This window comes from Hyperolius riggenbachi, chromosome 11 (assembly GCF_040937935.1).
Source record: "Hyperolius riggenbachi isolate aHypRig1 chromosome 11, aHypRig1.pri, whole genome shotgun sequence".
Lineage (NCBI taxonomy): Eukaryota > Metazoa > Chordata > Amphibia > Anura > Hyperoliidae > Hyperolius > Hyperolius riggenbachi.
This window is the reverse complement of record NC_090656.1, coordinates 135,857,966-135,881,974: the sequence shown is the minus strand read 5'-3', so window position 1 is coordinate 135,881,974 and position 24,009 is coordinate 135,857,966. Positions and strand designations below refer to the sequence as shown.

Genomic DNA, 24,009 nt, shown 5'->3' with positions numbered 1-24,009 from the left:
ATTTTTTATTAAAACTTTTATGTGTGTGTGTGTGTGTGTGTGTGGGGGGGGGGGCGCGGGAACGTTTATGGGCACAGGGGGGGGGGGCACGGGAGCGCGCGCGACCCGCGGGAGTGGGCGCAGCCTAACTGGACGAAAATTTTGGTCCAGTTAGGCTCAAGTGGTTAAAAGCTGTGTTCCTATTCCTTATAAATTCCTTAAGTCCTGTGGTCATCCATGGTTTCTCATTTGGGTAAACAGTAATTCTTTTGTTGACAGTGAGGGTATCCACACAGAAATTAACATATGACAATACAGCGGAAGTACATGTCTCCAGTTCATACAGAAAAGGAAACCGAGAGCCCAATATAGTGTAATTAGTACTGGTAAAGGGAATTCTGAAAGTAAGTAGAAATACACTCACAAGCCGGGGTTACCTCCTAGGTAACCACTATAAATGCAGGTGGGGAGATTAGACCTGTCCCCACTCAGGATTAAGAAGTCGCTCTCTGTAAATCAAAGAAAGAAGGGGGGTATGTCACCCCTCCACCCAGGGTGGACTCGATAGTGTTATAAAGCAAACAGAGGTGCCAAAAGGATAAAATATACTAAAATTCTTAAAAATTACTAAGGAGGCAGTGGTGGATATACATCCCAGAAGCAGACACAAAAACTGTCAATTTCAGAACAGACATACATTTATTGACATACTCCAAAACAAAGTTGCAACACGTGTCACAGGTTTAACCCCGCTTCATCAGGCAATAAATGATAGTATATGGCTGAAAATCAGAGACAAAAATGGCTAAATCAGACCTACGTATTTCAAGGAAGACTATATCAGATATATATGCATTAGTGTAAGTGACTATAGTAACAGATTAAGGTGCTATGGGGGTGTAAATCTCTAAGCATCGGATATGGTTCCGTGTGTAGGAAAAAAAAGGAAGAGGGGAATTGGTCAATTTATTGCTGAGTGGGTAGGGACAAAGTGTTATGCAGTATTATAATTTGTAAACAGTAGTCATGCGTGTTGGAAGTAGTAGGGGGAAGAACAAATTGCTGATCATATAAAGTTAGCTCTAGTGTCAAGTTCCATTTTTTCTTTAATTTTTTTCTTACTTGACACTAGAGCTAACTTTATATGATCAGCACTTTGTTCTTCCCCTACTATTATTCCCAGCATAAGACTTGCTTGGTTAAGATTCCCAGCAATGATGAAAATTGCATCAGGTTGTGAGTTCTGTTGCTTACTGATGACATCAAACAGCTGTTCATTTGCTGACTTTATATTGGTCTGAGGTGTAATGTACACTGCCATAATAATAACTATATGTTCCCAGGGTAGGTTAAATGGTCAATACCCCAGCATTAGATTCCACATCTGGAGAACAAGACTTGTTGATTATGGTTAGTGCACCAAGCATTATTGATATAGATACATAGTCCTCCACCTGTTTTCTTATCAGAACAATGTGTTCGATCAGCAAGGTGGAGCATGCGATCTGCAAGCTCAACTGCAGTGTCTGGTAATGCAGCCATGTCTCCGAAAGAATCAAAAGGCAACAATATCTCATAGTTTTATACGTGGAGATATCCAGTTGTAATGATCTGCTCAGCAGCTTTTTGACCATTGTTTAGGTTTGCATGCTGCAGGACTCTGGAAAGAAGAGCTTCTGTCAGTTTTGCAGCTTGTGCTTGCTGAGGAATTTGCATACGTTGTCATGCAAATTGCCTGGCCACATTCATTGGAGGCGTGTACTATAAGTACTATGTGTTTCCCACAATGCTTGGCTGGTCATAAGGATTTAGTCCTGTGTAACACTCCTGGAGGAGTGTCAGCCTTGCTCTTTGTTTGAAGATCAGCTTAGAGTAATCCCTGGAAACTGCACTGGGCATGTTTCCTTAGTGCAGTTAGGATTGCTTATCTGTTTTGTTTGTTCTGTTGCGATTGTCCTGTCCCAGCGGTGGTCGACAGGAAATCGTTCTGATCTCTGTTCTTGGAGTATAGCTGGTGCAGCGGTTGCTACCAGCTATCTCTTCTGATCTGTCTCACCTGGATCCCACTAGCATCCTGCGCTAGTGCTGTGGATCCTTCTGTTCTGTCTCCTTGGATCGTGCTAGCCACTTTCCGCTAGTGCTGTGGATCCTTCTGTTCTGCCTTCCTGGATCGCACTAGCATCCTGTGCTAGTGCTGTGGATCCTTCTGTTCTGCTACTCTGTCTGCCTGGATCACACTCGCCTAGCGCTAGTGCTGTGGATCCTTCTGTTCTGCTACTCTGTACCTGGATCGCACTAGCATCCTGCGCTAGTACTGTGGATCCTTCTGTTCTGTCTTCCTGGATCGCGCTAGCCACGCTCGCTAGTGCTGTGGATCCTATCTCTAGCTTGTCCCTGTTTTCGTGTGTCTGTCTTGTCTGCTACGAACGTTTGCTGGAGGCTCGGTGAGGTAACCGTTAAGCAAGCGCTCGTGTCCTCTGTTACATGTTTGTCTGTCGATGGTTAGTTAGGCGTGCTTGTCTCTATTGTGCTTATCACGTGGATACCGCGCATGAACGCGTGCACTGTTGCGAATGAGTGCGGTGTTCGCCTTCAGTTAGCGTTTGTTATTTTCCGTATCTCCTCATTGTATGATTTGCTGTGCCTTTGCTACCCTCGTATTCTGTTCTGATCTGCCTTGTGTCACTTTTGGCAATCGCCTTTCTTGCGGTTGCGTTTCTGTTTCGTATCTGCTGTTGTGTGTGCGCTGTCGCGGGGTGGCGACTAGATTGGCGTACACACATACAACCTGTCCCTTTGCTCGTTCTTATTTGCAATCGCTTCTCTTGCGATTGCGTTCTGTGCTTCGTACAATTCCTGTCTGGCATTTGTGGAGGTACAGAGGATAGGTTCCTCTGCACTCCTCAGTGCCATCTGCCGACAGGAATTTCCCTCTACGGGTGCGTAGCACCTTTTGCTGGGTTCCTGCAATTATACGCTTGTGGAGGATTTCCGCCGTATCAGCGCACGCGTTGTGCGCTGGTCACGGAGGAAGTTCCACAATCGTTACACCAGTCAGGGTTTATCTATTTTATTTGTGAGGGATCTCACATTTGTAAATAGTGCGCTAAGAAGAGAGGTTTTATGTGGAGCAGCTCTCAGTCTAGCAAGCAGGCCTGATCGCTTACCTCTTTTGTTTCCTCTGAACACACATTTTTTAACTTGCAATGAGAATATGAGAAGAGAATGTCACAAAGATGAACTGCTTCCATATAAAACAGTAGGGACTAGTCATCAACCTCCAAGTCTGGGGACATCTTTATTTCAACAGTAAAGATGTAAGGACGAGCAGATCCACCACCTTATATCTGTCCCTATGCCCCAATCTACCTACACAAGCTTCATCATGTGTGGTGCGTCCCCGCTTAAACGGGAGACAGGTACGGTCTGCCTGACTACGGTTACACACAGGCCTTAAAGTGAACCCAAGGTAAAATAAACTGATGAGATAAAAATTATATTTATCCTCTTCCTAAAAATGACTTTTTAAAGTATCCCATGGTTTTCTTTTATACTTAAACATTTACAATGTAAATATTGCCGACAAAGTACCGACAAGACAGAAGCTGTTACTTCCATGCCTAGAAAAACTCTTTCAGGCAGCAAAATAAAACAAGTAATACAGCCTGGTTAATAATATATTGTGTACTTTCCATACATATATTTATCTCATTATGTCACGTGTTGCCTCGGGTACAGTTTAATGCGCAAGGACGTATAGGGACTGAAATCCATAAGGCAATGGTACTACTAGTTCCCACTAGACATTGGTTCAGGCTACTAATACACTGTAGTTACACAGATTAGAGTTGTATACAGATGTCAGATATTGGTCAATAATGATTGAAGTTAATCTCAAAGTCAGCAAACCAGGAATCATTCACAAAAATCAGCTGTCCATCATTCACAATCGTAGGAAAGCTCGGAGTCGGCAAGATAGGGGTCATGGTAATATTGTTATTTGGGAGATCAAAAAATATATCCTTTATCCTTATTGGTGTACCACATTCACCTCTATAGCATATAATACACAACAAGAATATAAAGATCAAGAAAAAATATCAGTAAATCAAGAAGTAACAATGATTTTTTCATTTTAATGTTCCAAGTGCAAAAAGATATACAAAAAAATCCTCAAAGTGTAGATTAATCCACAGGCAAGAATAAGCATATGGAGCGATATAAACAGATTAATAGTTTTAAAGTAGGCAAAAACATTGATTTGTTTCAGGTCGATAGATCCTTTTTCAGGTCTTTATACACACAATGTATATCTGCACAGAGTAAACTGAGGCACAGACATCATCTGGACAATGAACGAAGGGCCGCACAGACGCAGGATGCCAGGATAGAGTGGTATACTTTTTTTTTTTAATTTTGTTGTCACGAGTTGAAGACTATCCAAAGGTATCCACTGACTTGTTACATTCATTAGCTGAAATGGTTAATGTCAGCAGCTTTTCACAACAGACTGTTGAAAGAAAGATCTAATATTATCAAAATTAAATCAGTTTCTCAGGTGAAAATTCTACAGAGATTCTTTAAAGAGAAACCGTGACCGAGAATTGAACTTCATCCCAATCAGTAGCTGACACCCCCTTTTACATGAGAAATCTATTACTTTTCACAAACGGATCATCAGGGGGCTCTGTATGGCTGATATTGTGGTGAAACCCCTCCCACAGGAAATATGAGGACAGTTTCTTGTCTGTGAACCTTATTGCATTGTGGGAAATAACAGCTTTTTTACTGTTAACAGCTGTTTCCAAGTGCCAAAAAAGCAAGCAGCATCTCCTTCCACTGACATCACCTGCCAGCAGGGCCACCATCAGAAATTTTGGGGCCCCTCACACATCAGGCCTGGGCCCCACACACTGGCTGCTGTGCCTGCCCACTAGCTACCCCATCACCGCCACCATTTACAACAGTGGTGTAACGACTGGTGTCAGCACGCAGAGAGAATCTGATTATTGGTGATCTGCAGTATCACCAAGAATGCAGATATATACCCGATTATTGATGATCTGCAGTATCACCGATAATCAGATATATTGCTAACCTCTGGACACCTATGGATATGTGAGTGTTTAGTGTAACAATAATACTTTGAGTAATGTGCCTGCTGAGCAGGCGATATACAGTACAGAGACAACGCTCTGGGAACACAGGAACCTTCCAGCAGCCTGAGGCTCTCCAAGGGAAGGAGTCAGACTGGAGACGGGAAGGGCCTAGGAGAGGGTGACACCTAAGATGGATGTCACTATCTGATCTGGAGACTATCTCTTTAAGGGGAGAGATAGCTCTCGAGGTCGTGCACGCCGTGTCCGCAACACACTGACAGATAAAGTACAAAGACAGAAGGCTGATTCGGTATCCAAGTCAAGCAGGGTCTGGCAATGGAATATCAGATATACGAGGTACCGAATCAGAAGACAGAGGAGTAGTCAGAAAAGCTATAAGTCATAACATAAATCAACAATGCCTATTCTGGGTGTGAGGTCCCCGGTCTCAGCACCCCGGAACTAGTCCGAAGATAATACAATTCCCTAAGCTGAGTGTGAGGTCCGTAGTCTCAGCACCCTGGAACTAGTCTGAAGCACAACACAGATGATAACAGTTCCCTAAGCTGGATGTGAGGTCCCTGGTCTCCACACCCCGGAACTAGCTCGAGGCACAACACAGATGATAACACAATTCCCTAAGCTGGGTGTGAGGTCCTTGGTCTCCACACCCCGTAACTAACTCAAGGTATAACACAGATGATAACACAGTTCTCTAAGCTGGGTGTGAGGTCCTTGGTCTCTACACCCTGGAACTAGCTAAATCATAAACAGAATACAATTCAAATAATCTGGCTAAGTGTGTATTCCCAGGTCCACCTGGTTCAAACACACTGAGGATCTGACTAGGTCTGAATGCTTCCACGTAGTGATCGCAATGGCAGACAACCAGCAACTGGCAAGCAAGCTAGTTGCAGGACTCTGCCGCCCAGCCCGAGCCACTCAGCCAACCAGGTGTCCAGCAGGAATCAGCTGATCGTCCTGATCAGCTGATCCATCTCCAGCTGGCATAAAGGTCCTGACTTCTGGCAGCCGCGCGCGTAGCTCTCCATCCAGGTGCACTAACAGAGCCAGCCACACCAGACACACACTGCTGCGTGCAAACCGCCGTGTTAGACGCGGAAACAGCCGCCTTGCTGCCAGTACATGCGGCAGCTTTTCCGCGATCTATCATAGTATCAGACGCATGCTGCTGCATACAAACCGCCGCGCTGGACGCGGAGCCAGCCACCTTGCTGTCAGTACATGCGGAGGCTTTTCCGCATTTTCTCACAAGTGGTTCCTAACTTTCTTGAAGTCGTGACACGTCATGCCAAATGCTTAGATCTCCATGATGCATCATACACTCCCCGACCCCCCCCAAATAAAACACCCTCAGACTCAGTATAGGTAGGTAGCCAGGTATAGGTGCACTCAGTATAGGTAGCATGGTGTAGGTGCCCTCAGTACAGGTAGCCAGGAGTAGGTGCCCTCAGGATAGGTAGCAAGGTGTAGGTGCCTGCAGGATACATAACTAGGAGTAGGTGCCCTCAGGATACATAGCTAGGAGTAGGTGCCCTCAGGATACATAGCTAGGTGTAAGTGCCCTCAGGATAGTTAGAGAGGTGCAGGAGCCCACAGGATAGATAACTAGGAGTTGGTGCCCTCAGGATAGATAGCTAGGAGTAGGTGCCCCTAGGATAGTTAGGACTAGGTTCCCCCAGTAGCATATGCTGGCGGCTTACTCACCAGCTCCGTGTTCCAGCGCTGATGTCACTCTTCAGAGCCCTGCTCCATCTCTCTCCACGCTGCTCTATTCTGCCTCCCTTGCCCAGTGGCGGCTCTAGGTACACAATTTTGGCGGGGCACAGCGGATAGCTGGTGGGGCCCACTGTGGCACAGAAAATGAATAATATATCCATGAATAATGGTATGTAGTGGATCCCCTAAGTGTTAAGTAGTCAGAGGTAGCCCCCCGTATTAGCCAGATATTTCCCCCCCCCCCCAGTCTGGCCATGCTCTTCAGTGCATGCACGGCTTAGTCACTGTAACGATTGTGGGATTCTCTCCGTGATCAGCGCACAAGACGTGCGCTGACACTGCGGAAATCCTCCACAAGCGTGTAATTTGAGAAAACCCAGCAGAAGGTGCAATGCACCTGTAGAGGGAAATTCCTATCGGCAGGTGGAGCTGTGGAGTGCAGAGGAACAGCTCCTCTGCCCTACCGAAGGGAAGAAACGCAATCGCAAGAGAGGCGATTGAGAATGAGCACAGAGACAGATTGTAAGTGTGTGCACCAAACTAGTCGCACACCCGCGACGGTGCACACACCACAGCAGATATGAAGCAGGAACGTGATTGCGAGAGGTGCGATCGCCAGACGTGACACAAGGCCACAGCAAGACAGAGCACGAGAGTAGCAAAGGCACAGCAAATCACACAATGAGGAGATACGGAAAATAACAAACACTAGCTAAACGCGAACACCGCACTCATTCGCAACAGTGCACGCGTCCATGCGCGGTCCCCACGTGATAAGCACAATAGAGACAAACACGCCTAACTAACCACCGACAGACAAACATAAAACAGAGGACGCGAGCGCTTGCTTAACGGTTACCTCCAGCAAGCGTTCGTAGCAGACAAGACAGACACACGAAAAAAGGAACAGGCGAGAGATAGGATCCACAGCACCAGCGAAAAGAGGCCAGTGCGATCCAGGGAGACAGAGAGATGGAGATCAGACGGATCCACAGCACTAGCGAAAAGAGGCCAGTGCGATCCAGGGAGACAGAGAGATGGAGATCAGACGGATCCACAGCACTAGCGCTAGGCGAGTGCGATCCAGGCAAGACAGATAGAGGAGATAGCTGGTAGCAACCGCTGCTCCAGCTATACTCCAAGAACAAAGATCAGAACGACTTCCTGTCGACCACCGCAGGGACAGGACAATCGCAACAGACAGACAAAACAGATATGCAATCCTAACTGCACTAGGGAAACCTGCCGAGTGCAGTCCCAGGAATTACTCTAAACTAATATTCAAACAATGAGCAAGGCTGACACTCTCCAGAGTGTTTCACAGGAAGAATCCTTGTGACCAGCGAAGGTCTGTGATATCACATGGTATATATAGAGCAGGCCTACAAGGGATGTGGCTAGGCAATTTGCATGACAAACGTATGCAAATTCCTCAGCAGCAGCAAACTGAAAAACTGACAAAAGGTCTCTCTTCCAGAGACCTGCAGAATGCAGACCTGAACAATGGTCAAAAAGCTGCCTGCCTGCACAGGCAGCTGAGCAGATCATTACAGTCACCCACACTCTGTGTCACGCTCCCAGGTAGTAATGCACAGACGCAGAACTATCCCAGGTACGGGAGCGCAGCAGGGGTGTGCACGTGACCAGTCCGTGCATGCGCAGAAGCACAGAACTGGCCACAATTGGGTGGGAGAACAAGTGAACCGAGCGGCCGGAGAAGACAGTGAGGGAGCCCATGCACCACATAGGGCTGGAGGAAGGCAAGCATAAATACACCCATGATTGCAATCTCAGGCACACTTTAAAGGGACCCTGAGCAGTGCATTAAAGTGGAAATCTGAACTTACCGGGGCTTCCTCCAGGCCCATGTAGCCTGCAAGGTCCCTATGTCACTGACATGAATTTGTGTCCACTGTCTCTTCCGTCATTGTTCCACTTTATGGGGTGGTGTATGGTGAGCTGCTCCATAGTATTGCACATGGCATGAATACAGTAATTATCAAATCAGAAGTAGTAGAGCTCATTTGAAGTGTACTTTTTATGCTTTTTACTGTCCTACTAGGTCTCATTCATCTTCTGACTACAGCGTATTACAGAGGACATTAAAAGGCATAAAAAGTGTAAAACCCTATAGCAACAATGCAGTGCTGTAGAGCAGCTCATTATATACACGACCACCCCATAGGATCCAGGCACTTGCTAAAAACAAACAACCCCACATCCCTCTCATCATCAGAACCTCCCATTATTTTGAGATGACAAAGAGGGGCATAGTAAAGCTGACAGCTCATTTGATTTTCCGATTGTGATGAAATGCATTAGCACTGGGAAAGCGGGTGTAACGATCGGTGTCAGCACACAGAGAGAATCTGATTATTGGTGATCTGCAGTATCACCAAGAATACAGATATATACCCGATTATTGATGATCTGCAGAATCACCGATAATCCAAGTATAACTAACCTCTGGACACCTATATAGTGTGAGTGTTTGGTGCAACAGTAATCAGAAGGCTGATTCGGTATCCAAAGGCAGGCAGGGTTGGCAACAGATAATCAGATATGCATAGGTACCGAATCAGAAAGCAGAGGGATAGTCAGAAATGCAATAGGTCATAACAGATATCAAATTAATGCCTAGTCTTGGGTGTGAGGTCCGTGGTTTCAACACCCTGGAACTAGTCTGGAGTATAATATGATGGAACACAGTATCCCTAGTCTTGAGTGTGAGGTCCGTGGTCTCGACACCTTGGAACTAGTCTGGAGCATAACACAAAGATAATACAGAGTCCCTAATCTTGGGTGTGAGGTCCGTGGTCTCAACACCCTGGAACTAGTCTGAAGTTTAACACAATGATAACACAGATTCCCTAATCCTGGGTGTGAGGTCCGTGGTCTCCACACCCTGGAACTAGTCTGAAGTATAACAGAATGATAACACAGAGTCCCTAATCTTGGGTGTGAGGTCCGTGGTCTCGACAACCTGGAACTAGTCTGAAGTATAACACAATGATACACAGAAGTAATCTGGCTCAGTGTGAATTCCTAGGTCCTCCTGGTTCTAACACACTGTAGGATCTGACTAAGGTCTGAGTGCTTTCACGTAAGTGTTCGCAACGGCAGACAACCTGAGACTGACCAGCAGTAACTATATATAGAGCGGCGCTCTCCGGCGCCACCCATCAATGATCAACCAATAGTCACTTGCTCTGAGGTCAGCTGACCAACCTGGTCAGCTGATCCCTCCTTTGTTGTCATAAAGGTTCTGCCTCCCAGCGCGCGCGCGTATTCCTCAATCTGTGTGAACTAACAGACCCAGCCACACCAGACACACGCTGCTGCGTGCAAACCGCCGCGCTGGACGTGGAATCAGCCGCCTTGCTGTCAGTACCCGCGGCGGCTTTTCCGCGTTCTATTATAGCGGGCTGTCTGATTTCAAATGGCGGCAATCACCACAAATGTGAGGGAAAGTGAACAATGTGCGATCTCTTAGGAGGCCATTAAATCAATGGCCAGGTTGTTGCACATTTGATTCTGACAATTGTGTTCCCTGCCTTAAGACCCACTGCTTACACCCACTGTGACACCCCTAAACTCAAGGACACTACAAATCCTTAAAGAAAATCTGTAATGAAAAAAACTCCCCTGGAGGGTACTCACCTTGGGTGGGGGAAGCCTCTGGATCCTGTTGAGGCTTCCCCTGTCCTCCTCGGTCCCATGGCGGCGGCGAAAATCCTACCGGAGCGGCGGCGATGTCAATATTAACATCTTGGACTCCAGCGCAGACGCAGTATCCACTCGGAGAAAGGCGGAAATAGCCGATCTCTGTCGGGCCGCTCTACTGCACAGGCGCAAGTCTCCTACGCCTGCGCAGTAGAGTGGACCAGATGGAGATCAGCTATTTTCGCCTATCTCCGTCAGAAGAGCCGCAACAGCGCCCCCGCTGGAGCCTGGAAAGGTAAATATTGAACATGCTGTCGGATTTGTTGCCTGTGCGTTCCGGGGGCTGCAGCGAGACTGCTGTGGGACACAGGAAAACAGGGGAAGCCTCTATAGGGTCCAGAGGCTTCCCCCTACTGAGGTGAGTACCCCCAGGGGAACTCTTTTTCAGTACAGGTTTTCTTTAATATAAAATATATCCTGAAAGAGAGCCAGTTTTCAATAGACATTGCATTGGTTATCTTAGCACAAGGTTTACAGCATGGAAAGAGTTAACCAGTGTGCACAGCACTTTTCATGAAGAAAGGCTGGCTAGCATGGCGTGCTGGGGTGCATGAATAACTCTCACCTCCACAGCAGGAAGTCTGCTATTCTTCCTCTTAGTAGCTGTCTGTTGCTCTAGCACAAATGGCAGACACATGCATTACTCAGCCGCTGCCCGTTTAAACTCTGCGAGCTGGTAGAGCTGAGGAACAGAGAAGAGGAGAGGAGTGAGGGGGAGGAGCGATGTCCTGCAAACAACTTCACCGTGTGTGAGACACTGCAGATTCAAGGCATCAGGCAAATTAGTACAAGTCTGCAGGAAGACAAACTCCTCATGTCTGTTGTGCTGTAAAACAGCAGTGAGCCCTCAGAGGGGGCAGGGGTTAGGGAGGACAAGTGCAGTGTAGCCCTCTGCCCTTGCTGATAGTTAGAGCAAAGCTACAGTAACATGGCTGCCGATGTCTGCATTTGTGGACATCGGCAGCCATGTTCTTGTAGCCCTGCTCTAACTACGGAGCAGAGAAGCGAGGAGAGCGACTAGACCGGGACCCGGTGACACATAAAACAGGTGCCAAGTGTTGGAGGGGGGGCCCAGGGCCCCCTGGGGGCTTCGGGCCCATCAATATTGTGTTGGTTGTCCCCCCCTGATGGCGGCTCTGCCTGCCAGCAGTAAAAATTTCACCATGTGATAAATGTCAGAATGTAAATCAGGGAGAGGAAAGATTTTACAATGGGCAAACACTGACTAAATCATTTATACATAATTATTGTAAAAATGAAGCACTTTTTTTTATTATATTATATTCACTGGAGTTCGTCTTTAAGTTAAATCTTGGAAGACCATCATGTGACCATGGGAATGGCACCTGGTGGTGATCTCCTGAATTGGCACACATACTGCTGTTGGCTGAAACATATCCAGTAGGTCTAGCTTCAGCACATATTTCCCTGTATCTGTAGCCATCACTCTGCAGTGTCTGCAGATGGCAGGCTGTCTGTAGGTGGTTGCAGACCTACCATCTACAGCCAACGGTATGATGTCTATATCCATCTCAGAATGGCTTCCATAAATGACACAGAAAACAGATACAATGGATATACTACAGAACATGCTAATGTCTTTCTTAATTTCTTTCTTTTTGATTTTTCTTTTTTTCCTTTTGGATGTCATTTTACTGATAGCTGGGTTCCAGAGTCATTCCGTTGGCTTGCACTTGCAAATCGCTCAGAACAGGCTATATATAATCTGAATCGAGCAGCGAGAATTAATGGGGAAAAAGATGGAAGCCCCATTACACTTGAGGTAATACCTGTTGAAATTAAAATTTGTGTTAATTGTCCCGTGCACACAACTATACTCAAACACTGAGCTTCATTAAATGACATAATTCAATAGTGTTAAGTGTAAGCAATTACTGATGTTATGCAATTCTCATATCACATGATTCAATTATCACTGCAGTGCTGAATGTGAAGTCACCCAGCAATGTTAAAAAAAAGTTGACTGATTTTTTTCTTGTACCTAGTCCTTTTCCCTTGTTTCATTTAGTGGTTTTACATGTGGGGAGGCATTGATTCAGGACAAAAATGAATGCAGATAAGCTTATCATATGGTTTTCCAAGCGACAACATAACGTTCATCTCAGAATAATGCTTATTGCACTATTTTTTTTAAACCTTTCCAGACAACGCTGGTTGAAATCTACATCGTGTTTGTGGCCGCTTGTTTCTGACAGGAAGTAGATTTCAACATTGTGTGAGGATCCCTCCTGTAGCGTATTCTGTCAGTTGTGGTGGAGCTGCAAACCGACAGTTCTGGCTTATCTGCTTGCATTCGGTTGTGCATTTGCAATGGGTCTCATTGTCATTTGCAATCGCTCTGCAGTTCTGGGTAGCTCAGGATGCTGTCATAATTCCACCAATTGCTTGTTGCAGCTGAGCTGCGGCCAGATAGCTCTGGATTTCCTGCAGGTATGTTGTTACATAATACTGCATGTATTTCTTATGGGAGTCCTTTGCATTCACAGCCAGCTAGCAAATGGTAATCAAGCCAGCTCAGGATTGAGGATTACCATGCAGCTGTGTGGAGATGTGCAAACCTGCATCCATTGGCTGATGCCAGCATAAATATCTGCCTCCTATTTCATACACCGCCCGTCATAGTGGTCAGTATGCTGATCTGCTGGGCACCTTGTTAGTCTGTACAGTTCTGTTATTGTAGTTCCATGCGACCTTATTACTTGTGCTTTAGTTAGTTCTTGATAAATATATATGCAGACTTAATGCAATTAATTGCAGAGCTAATATATATTTATCCGTTAGTTGAGCCGTAACCGCTGCAACCGCGGTGGGTCAGTTAAGTCCATTATCCAGATAGCTTGGATTCTGCCATCACCACGTTGGTGACTGGTACTATTTCTGCTACTCTAGTTTCTGGGAACGTAACTATAGGCTGCAGTTGCTATTAGTTACGTTCTATCCTGTAGTCTTGCCTGGGTGGATGCTTGCTGGTGACTGTTGTTAGTCTGCTTGCTCTGCTTCTGTGGACGTGACTGTGAGCTGCAGTTGCTACTAGTTACGCTCCAATCTATAGCCCTTTCTTGTACCTGTCTGAATACTTGCTATCGCTAAGTCAGCACAGTGCGAACTAAGGCAGCGCAACATCTCACTACGCTGCCATTGTGTTTTATTTGTAGCGATATCGGAAGCCCAGAGCTGAAGTTGCTCTGGGCAGCCTGTGTAACCTCTTCCATTATCCAGCTCTTAGCCTTGTTGCACTGGGTGGTCAGAAAGTATGACCCCCTAGCATTACATTATGATGGGCCAAACACAAAATCACATGGAGGAGGCTTCTAACACCGTGTGATATGGTTCCCTGTCTTTTGAAAGATTTGAAAAGCTAGACTGTGAAACAGCAAGCAAATTTATGCCAGAATTGGTTAGATTCTTGTTAAATCCAGATTATCAGACTTCAGCATTTCCTGCCTGGGCTGATCAGATAGTTTGCACTCTGTTTAAGGGCAAGCTTTTTGATTGGGCAGTTGATGTTTTGAATCACACTTCTCTGAGAGAAAAGCCTTTAGAATTCATAACTTTTGTGATCCATAACTGGTTAAGAATATCTCCATTATGATATCCTCTTAATGAGCTCCTGATTGCTATTCAATCAGATGCCTCTTCAGCAGTATTTAAAAGCAATCTGTATGCAGCAAAGTCTAAAGTCTTGCATAAAACTAAACGTAAACGTTCCAGAAAATGTTCACAACCAGCAGTGTCGTCCGTAGTAACCGTACATCAGACCCAAAGTCAGACTCTGTCATTAGCAGATAATGAAATTCAATTGTCCAATCCTACTAGCTTCCTGCAGACTGGTCAAACTGTAAATTATGCCCAGAATAATTGTTTAGTTCCTGACAAGAATGAATGGGATTGTAACAAACGTTGGAGAGGCAGCCGCGGGGAACAGCGCTACCACCGCAGCTGCCTCCAGCTCCCTGTCTAGCAATGTATCCGTGCCTGAGGCGTCTAGCACGCAGAGGACGGGTCTGTCCATTGCACATAGAGTTGCTTTGTCACGTGCGCGCATGCGCACAGACAGAACATTTATGCGGGGAGGAGGCGCGTTAGCTGACGTCAGAGGAGCCGCTCGCCGCTCCTCATTGGCTGATAGGAGGGGGCGTGCCAGAAGGGTCTCCTCTGCTTCAAAAGCCTAGCTGAATCACTCGCAACTTGTCTGCTGTTGCGAATACTTGGTGTTAGCGCTCAGACCCTTAGATAGTTCCGGTGTGCTTTGATCCGGGAGGAACCCGGGGATTTCACACAAGATAGGAATTGTTTGATAGCCTTAAAAATTATACTACTGTGTTATTATTTGTGCATGACTCTGGCTCGTTCTGACTATTCCTCTGCTCAGTGATTCTGTACCTTTGCCCATCTGATCTTGCTGCTGACTCTGCCTGTTTATACCTTCCAGTCTCTGCCTTCCGATTTTGTACTGCATCTGTCTGTCTGTTGCCAAACCCGATCTGTCTGACCACTCTACTCTCACCAGAGGGCCCTTGACTCTGGTGGGGGGCGCTGTACTGTTAGTACCCACCAGCTCCTCTGGTGAGGTATTGCTAAACCTATCAGTACTACTGTTGCACCAATCACATTGCTATTTGTTGTCACCACAGCTTCTGATATAGCAGTATTATAGGTGATTCTGCAGATCACCATATAATCAGGTATACATCTGCATTATAGGTGATACTGCAGATCACCTATAATCAGAATTCTGTTATTTGCTGACACAAATCGTTACAGGGATCCTCCATTTGAAAAATGGGAAATTGAAGCTTTGATTTATGAATTGTAGAATGATGGAAAACATTTCTATGAATTTTCACTGCTAAGAGTAACATAATTTTGCATGCATGCATTGAGTCTGCTTTTTCTTTGATTGAAATGAATCTGTGTGTGCATGACTTTGTGATTCCATTAATTGATGCATGGAATGAGATCTTGAATTATCGCTCTGGGAGTCAGTGTGAGCAACACTCAGTAACCAATAGCAACGACATCACCTGCTAGCCTTGCTCCAGATGCACACCTTGCTTCTCTAACTCGTTATAATGGTGGCAATAAGTATTTTTTGAATTTCTAGCAGAATTGCAAAATTTTGAATTTATGTTCTTTCTTCAGATCAGCTACAACATTTCAGCAGTCCAGGTTTATTGTCTTATACCTGCTTGATAGCAAGATGAGAACTTGGGCTGAGTAAAGTTGCTGAGGAAAACGAGGAGGTTTTTGATGACTCCCTGGAATTTGTTAAATTGATCGCAAAACGTTTTGCGAAAAAATACAAACAAATTCCTACTGATTTGTTTTCTGCCCCTGCAAACCATATGATCCAGCAGACACCAATAGATGCACTACATCAGTTCCTGAGTCTCAGCAATCATGTTTAGTAACCTTAGAACTCCAGCATCTGAATTTTCCAACTTCCCAGTTGAAGAACTGTGGTTCAGATTCGCAAACTCTGTGTCCTGATACTTCTGTTTCCACACCTTGCTCTAGTTCCGCGAATGGTTCAGAGCATCTGTTATGTGAATCTGAAATCACAGAATCATTGCCTTTTCCAGAGAATGTTCCAGTAAATTCACCCTGTACCATGAATTACTCAGTAGTTCTGTCCAATGAAGCTCAGGTTACAGAATCATTATACTGTCCAGAAGGTGCTTCCATGGTTCTGCCCTGCAACATAGACTGTTCAGTGATCCTGTCCAGTGAAGCTGAGGTTGCAGAGTCCTATGCTTCACACAGTACTTTGGATGCCTCAAGATCTTTAGCAGAGGACTCGGAGGCTCTGCTTACTTCAGTTGGTGTTGCAGTAATATTCACCTATTTAGCAGCTGTCTTAGAATTACAGTCCACTCTAAATAAACTTGATGAATCTCTCTCCAGTGAAGCAGAAGCCATTTAAGCATTGTCCTCGTCAGCAAGTGTTTTGCATGCCTTGCCCTGTACACAGTCTGATTTGGCTAATGTTGTTGAATCCCTGTGTTATGTTGTAGCAGCCAGACTTGCTAATATATATTTATCTGTTAGTTGAGCCATTTGTTATTTTTCTTATTATTGTGTTTTGCCTAGTTCCATGCTTGATGGACGTTTGCTGCATCCGCGGTGGGTCAGTGAAGTCCATTATTCAGATAGCTTGGATTCTGCCATCACCACTTTGGAGACTGGTAGTATTCCTGCTACTCTAGTTTCTGGGAACGTATTTATAGGCTGCAGTTGCTATTAGTTACATTCTATCCTGTAGTCTTGCCTGGGTGGATGCTTGCTGGGGACTGTTGTTAGCCTGCTTGCTCTGCTTCTGTGGACGTGACTGTGAGCTGCAGTTGCTACTAGTTATGCTCCAATCTATAGTCCTGTCTTAATGCTTGCTATCGCTAAGGCAGCACAGTGCGAACTAAGGCAGCGCAACATCGCACTGCGCTGCCATTATGTTTTATTTGTAGCGATATCGGAAGCCCAGAGCTGCAGTTGCTCTGGGCAGCCTGTGTAACCTCTTCCATTATCCAGCTCTTAGCCTTGTTGCGCTGGGTGGTCAGAAAGTATGACCCCCCAGCATTACACATTGCCACCACATGCTCTAGCCGCTCCCGCTGGTCACACCACTCTACCCCTGCAGCAGCTCACTCGCCCTGCCATCAATATGACAGCAGAGCTCTGTGAACAGGTCAGGAGCCAATGAAATAGATCACTATGAGCACATCCCATTGGCTTACATTGATGACAGCTTTTAAAATCACAAGCACTTACAAAAAGTTATTGCAGTGTGAACCAGCCCTCACGGACCCTTTTCAAAAATTCCCTTGAGCATTATTCAATCATTTGTGTTCTCCTGGGTTCTCTAACCTAGGGAACCTTAAAGTGAACCTCCAGACTAAAAATCTACTCAGCAGCACTGAAAAGGCTTGGTGTTTCTTTAAGTTTCACTGCATCAGAACTTCGTTTTTCTTACCCAAGCCTCATTTTTAGCAGCACAAAAGCTAAGCTCCGCCCCATCAAAGAGATCTGCCCGGGCATTTTGTCCCGTCTGTGCAAACCATGATGGGATTTCTGATGTTGTTGTTCTCGTTGCCTAGCGCACAGCTGGGAGGGGTGATCAGGGCACAGGACAGTTAGAACTGTGTATCATGCTCCCTCTCACCTCCTTTCAACCAAATAGATGGCTTCCCCTATGAAATCACAAACATTTGCCTGTTCTTTTAAAACAGGGTGGGTAAGAGATTATATTACCTATTTATTTTAATTAACATAACTAATGTAACTTAATGACAGTATGTTTGTTTAGGCTGAAGTTCATCTCCAAGGCAGCCATACATCAAGTGATTCTGATTCAATCGACAAAGTAATTGACTTTATTAAACAATCGACTTCAGTATGGTCGATCGACTAGTGGCCTACACAAACGATATTCTATGTACCTTCACTAATCGATCTGATTGATGTTGTGTCTCCATACTCTAAATGCAAAAAATCGATTCAGTGTCGATCGAATGACATGTGAACAGTAACTGATTCCTGTGCAATCAATCAATAATTTGCATCCTGCTCGATTGACTATGCTGGTCATTTCGACATGAAATCAGCCTCTTTTCATTGATTGGGCATACTGGAACACACTCAATTCTCTCTCTCGATTCTGTGAAATGATCGAATCAAATGGTCAATCGTATGGCCAAATCGCTAGATGCATGGCCAGCATATCAGGCTAACTCACATGAAAAATATAATTTTAATAATTTAAGTGTTTGCATCCTAATATATGTAGAGATTATGTCTATTGAGTCTTCAGTGGTATTGCAAATATGTTCCATATCCATTTCATAATGGCAGCATTGGCATGTGTATTGCAGCCTTCTCATTAATGCCTCGAAAGGTGGCCACACACGATACAATAAAATGATCCAATTTTACGGCCATTCCATAGAAACAATCAGTTGTACAGAAAAATTGTAAGCATTTGCCATATTAATTTGAGAAATCTGAATGCATTTCCCGTTTTTTTTATATTTTTTCGACATAAGCTGATCGAGAGTGGTGAATTTTCCTGATCAATTTTTATGAAAATGAAATGGTATAGGGTAGGAGGTCAATTTCTTGATGAATAGACCCAAGCAATTTTCTCAGAGTTTTCAATCAATTTTTATATCATAATTGGGAAAAAATGAACACATGAGTTTGATACATAGGTTAGATTTTTCAAATGTTACAATCAATCAGAAAAAATGATTGTAGTGTTGAATTCAAAACAGCTGTAATTTGTGTGTGTATCCCCAGATGTTGAAGCTTGAAGGTCATGAGGGTTCTTCAGCAGCGACTTCGAAGATGACCCCAATAGATTTATTTCGTACCCCGGCTATGCGGAAAATTACCATCTGTCTGGCTATGGCATGGTAAGAAAAAATTTTCACTTTTTCATTCTCCTTTTCTGATTATAGGTAAATTATCTTTCTGTTTCTTGATTACACTCACAATGAAACCGACCTGTCAAGCCAAGAAATATGGCAGTACTGTTCAAGTGGGTGATCATACTTGCAGATTCCACAAGGCCATTCTCACTCAATGCCAGATAATATACCCATATAAATAGCACATAATTCTAATAGTAGACAGCTAATGTACACTGTATAACTACAGAAAACAACTACATTTATGTAATGCTTACTCCTGAAAGTATGGCACATACATTTATGTAATGCTTCCTCCTGAAAGAATGACACATAACTCTACACCCATAAATAACAGTGGAAGAGGCGTCCCTTTGGTTGGTGTCAACCAATGCAAAAACTCATAATGTCACCCCTCTTTTACCTCCAACCTCACCAGGCTAAACAAAACCAATAATAATTTTTTGTAGTACTTGTTACTGACATATTCCAAGAATGGAATTGGTAAGGGGCTATACTGGAACCATTTGCTATAAGGTGTGTGTGTGTTCTGGACATCCTTGCTATGGAGTGTGAGGGAGCAGTACTGCACTGGGTAAACTTGTTGCTGGTCAGAAGGGTTGATACAGGATACACTTAATGTGGTGGGAGAGATAAATTATTGTCTGCCAGAAGTAAAGGTGAATATAAATACTCCACTGCCAACTCTACATGTGGATAGAGTGAGACATTAAAGAATACCTGAGGTGACATGTGACATGATGAGATAGACATGTATATGTACAGTGCCAAGCACACAACTATGCTGTGTTCCTTTTTTTCTTTCTCTGCCTGAAAGAGTAAAATATCAGGTATGTAAGTGGCTGACTCAGTCCAGATTCAGATAGGAAGTGACTACAGTGTGACCCTCACTGATAAGAAATTCCAACTATAAAACACTTTCCTAGCAGAAAATGGCTTCTGAGAGCAGGAAAGAGATAAAAAGGGTCAATAGTTCATAGATTTTAGCTCCGGCATACTTCAATGAATATGTAATTGAGCAAAAACAATAAAACTGTTAAAACTTAACTACCTGCGGGCCGCCGCAGTATAAATCTACAGCGGGCAGGGGGCACTGCGGTTATGACCTGACGTAAACTCTATGTCCCATTGACCGCGCGCCCCCGCCCGTCCCCGCCGATGCCGCCACTCGATCTCCGCCGCAATATGCTGCCCTGCCGCCTCTATGACGGCAGAGCACTGTGAGCCGGGCAGGAGCCGCTTTCATTGGCTCCTGGCCTGTCATTCATGTAAGCCGCTCTCATTGGCTTACATGGAGTGACAGGGTCAGGAGCCAATGAAAGCGGCTCCTGACCGGCGCACAGCGCTCTGCCGTCATACCGACGGCAGAGAGAGCAGCCTGCGGCGGGGACAGAGCGACCTGACCGGTGGTAGCGACGGATTATTGCGCTGATTCGTCGGGAAGCGGCGGTTTACTGGACCAGCACCCTCTGGTCCTTAAGGGGGCAGAGGGTGCTGGTCCCGAAGTGGTTAAAAAGTAGATTTAAACATAAAATAAAACTGTAAAATATTTTAAATTGTCATCTTTAGGAGAAGGAAGATAAACAGAGGCGTAGCTAGGGCTTTCAGCGCCCGGGGACAAAGACTATTAATGCGCCCCCTAAGGTGAAAAAAGGGGCGTAGCCACGTACTAAATGTGGGCGTGGTTATGGGTGAGGCCAAATGTACAGAAAGTTAGCAGTAGCGTAAGCAGACCTGCCAAGCAAGCTGTTGGATGAAGATATCCAATAATATAAATACATAATAATAATATGGTAGAACATAGGCAGGATTACACTAGGAGTGTGGTAGGATTAGATTGTGAGCTCCCTGTAGCCAAGGGTCTCTGGCTACTGACCTCAGGCTCAGGCCTTGAGCCTGAGGCCTCTAGTCAGAGACCCCACTAGGCCGCAGGCAAACTGCCTGGTGGTTTGGTGGGCAGTGGACTGGAGACCTTGGTCAGCAGTGAAGGGGGGGGGGGCTGGTGAGTCTGGGAGTGAGGGGTCGCAGTAGCCAGTAGGCTGGCAGAAAATGTACAACACAGTCAGGCCTGTTGCAGCCTACAGCTGCTGGATAAAAATGGATCTGGGCTGGGCTCTGGCAGGCAGGCAGCACCATTGCCAAAAAATATGTGGGCGGAGCATCCAAAATTGCCTTTGTTTCCTGTAATGGAATTATGGGAAGACAGGAGGAGGGAGGGGGGTAACTCAGAGGATGCTGCAGCAACAATGGCAGGCAATACTTATATTGATTTCTAATAAGAAATTATTATCCCATTTCTCTGCCCCCCCCCCCCCCCCCTCATTTCCTTCTTTGCCTGGCTGGGGTGGGGCGCCAGGCAGACTCGGAGGGCTTTTACATACATTTTTGTACTGGTGGAGAATTTCTTTGCATGCTCCCACCTGATGCCCCCTGGAGACACAAAGACACAAAGATAAACCTCAACATATCACCACATGGCACATACCCCCCACCTACTGACCCCCTCCTTCACATCATATATACCTAAATTAAATATAGATCGATAGACCCCACCCTTCATATATACCTTCATACATACATATCATCATGTCATATATACCTTCTTACCCCTCCACCTCCTCCCAATCAACTATACCCAACCTTGCTTCCTGCACATATTATTGATATGTGTATGTATCAGGAATTCTTTATTTCGCCAAGCATGACTAGGTCATGCCCGGAATTGGTTTTGGCACAGAACATATGGCTCAAGGAGAGAAAGAAGAAACAGAGGACAAGCAATTACATTTACATTATATCACACTTAACATTTGCGTTACATTACATTAGCAGCAATTTTGCATCACCCGTGACAGTACTGAAAAAGTCCTAGAATGGCCTATTATCAAATAGTTTTTATGTCACATTGATTTGTGTGCTGATGGGAGTATGTGGAGGGAGTTAAGGAGGCTGACGGCCGAGGGGAAGAAAGAGTTACTGTGTCTGGCAGTCCTTGTGGAAATGGCCCAAAGTCTCCGTCCTAGTGGGAGCTGGCAGAAGTAGCGATGGCCCGGGTGAGTAGGATCGTTAGCGATCCTCAACGCCCTTGATCTCAGCCTTCTCCTGTGTAGGAGGTCGAGTGACCTCCTACATGAAGGTATATCCTGTATGAAGGTATATATGAAGGTAGGGTGGGTCTCTCTATCTAGGGGGGTCAGTATGTCTCCTATAAACAATTTATGGAATCTGCAGGAGGGTTGGGCATAGTTGATTGGGAGGAGGTGGAGGGGTAAGAAGGTATTATATATGACATGATGATATGTATGTATCATATATACACCTTCTTAACCCCCCCACCTCCTCCAATCAACTATGCCCAACCTTCCTGCAGCATTTTCCATAAACTGTTTATAGGAATAGTAGGAGACTGAGACATTCTACCTAACCTAACCGCTGCTCTCCCCAACAGTATCACCCCCCCCCCCCCCCCAAGGTTCATGCTCACCCACCCTCCTTCTGCCAGGCTTCCTCTCTCTCTCAGTGGGCCTCACCGTCAGCGTCAATATATGCCTAATAGGCGCTGGTCCTCCTCCGCCTGGCAGCCCTGGGCTGGCTGTCTGCTGTAAATCGTCGTCCCCGTCCGGCTCCAAGCGCTGTCTCCGACTCCGGCCTCCACCTGTCTTCTTCCTCCCTACCTCGTGACTCGTCCTCGGCAGCCAATGGGATGGGGATGGCGGCGCCTCGGTCTCTCTGCCGCTCTGCGTTGCGTTCCATTGCTATGGACGCTGCGCGGCGGTGCGGCGATGACGTGCGTGACGTCACTGACTGTGGAGACCCGGCCCGGCGCCGCTGGCAGCGAAAATAATAAATTTAGAAAAAAAAAGACACTGCAGCTGGGCGCCCATGGGGACCCAGCGCCCGGGGGCACTTGTCCTACCCCGACCCCCCCAAGCTACGCGTCTGAAGATAAATACTATTGTTTATTTCATTCGTTTATTCTCGCTCTCCGTGTCCTTTAAGGAGCACTATGATACATCCATTCCCCTAATGTAATCATTACTGGGGAGAGAACTACTAGGAGTGGATTACAATATAGGGAGGCATTATATTGTAGAATCTGCCTGCTCAGTTATGTTATCTGGTGGCATAAAGGTGCCTATTTACATTATTTGACAGATCTAAGCATTTATTTTTTTTCCATTCATTCACTTTAATATGTGCCATGAAAATAAATGACTTTCAGATTTGACTCCCACAAACCTTTTGAAGTAAGACTTCTCATTTGCAATGTGTCCACCTAGACATGATGGTGAACTGAAGGCACCAGATTAGGAGTATAACAAGCTTTGCTATCCCATTTTCAATCACAAAATACTAGTGTCATCATGAGCAAAATCTCTTCAGCAAGAAAAACTGAGATCACCACCACCTCCTAGTGGTAAAACATGTCCTTACAAGCAATAGAGTAGAACATTAAGGTTTGTTATTTGCTGCGATAACTTTTGCTATGCAATTCATACACTGGAACATGGATATTACGTTTTTCCTGTCTGTTTTAGCAGCTTTTTTTTGTTGGTTGCTTCAAAGGTTTTATATATGCAAGATGAAAAACAGAAAATAAGGAGTTTAATTTACTATTATTAAGTATTTATATACTGCTGAGATCTTCCACATCGCTTTACAGAGTTTATAGAATCTTGAATCTGAAAACCTGGATCATGCATTGTGAATAAAAACAGAACAGAACAGAAAAGTTTAAGTTAAACATCGATTATTACTAAGCTGCCTGCCACCTGTCTCCCTTGCATTTTCCACCACCCCAACTCCCCAACTCACAGGCTTCCTGAAATCAGCCCGATCAAAGACACAGAGCAGCGTCTCACAGTGACCACCGGTGCACTTCAAATGCAGGAAGTGACTAATGACGTCACTTCCTGCATTTAAAGCACACCCGCGGTCAGAGTGAGACGCTGCTCTGTGTCTTTAATCGAGCTGATTTCAAGAAGCCTTTGAGTTGGGGTGGCGAAAAATGGAGCGGGGAGGAGGGA

At 45.3% G+C, this 24,009-nt stretch overlaps 1 protein-coding gene across 6 annotated transcripts in view; it reads left to right on the top strand.

Annotated features, from left to right (window-relative positions):
• Positions 1 to 24,009, top strand: part of LOC137538339 (solute carrier family 22 member 6-A-like) — a 275,461-nt gene that overhangs the window by 227,145 nt on the left and 24,307 nt on the right. For all 6 annotated transcript variants that reach the window (XM_068260441.1, XM_068260438.1, XM_068260439.1 and 3 more), the window contains 2 exons: positions 12,204 to 12,324; positions 18,852 to 18,967. In XM_068260441.1, coding sequence (XP_068116542.1) covers positions 12,204 to 12,324; positions 18,852 to 18,967 — 237 coding nt within the window. The remainder of the gene's footprint in view (positions 1 to 12,203; positions 12,325 to 18,851; positions 18,968 to 24,009) is intronic.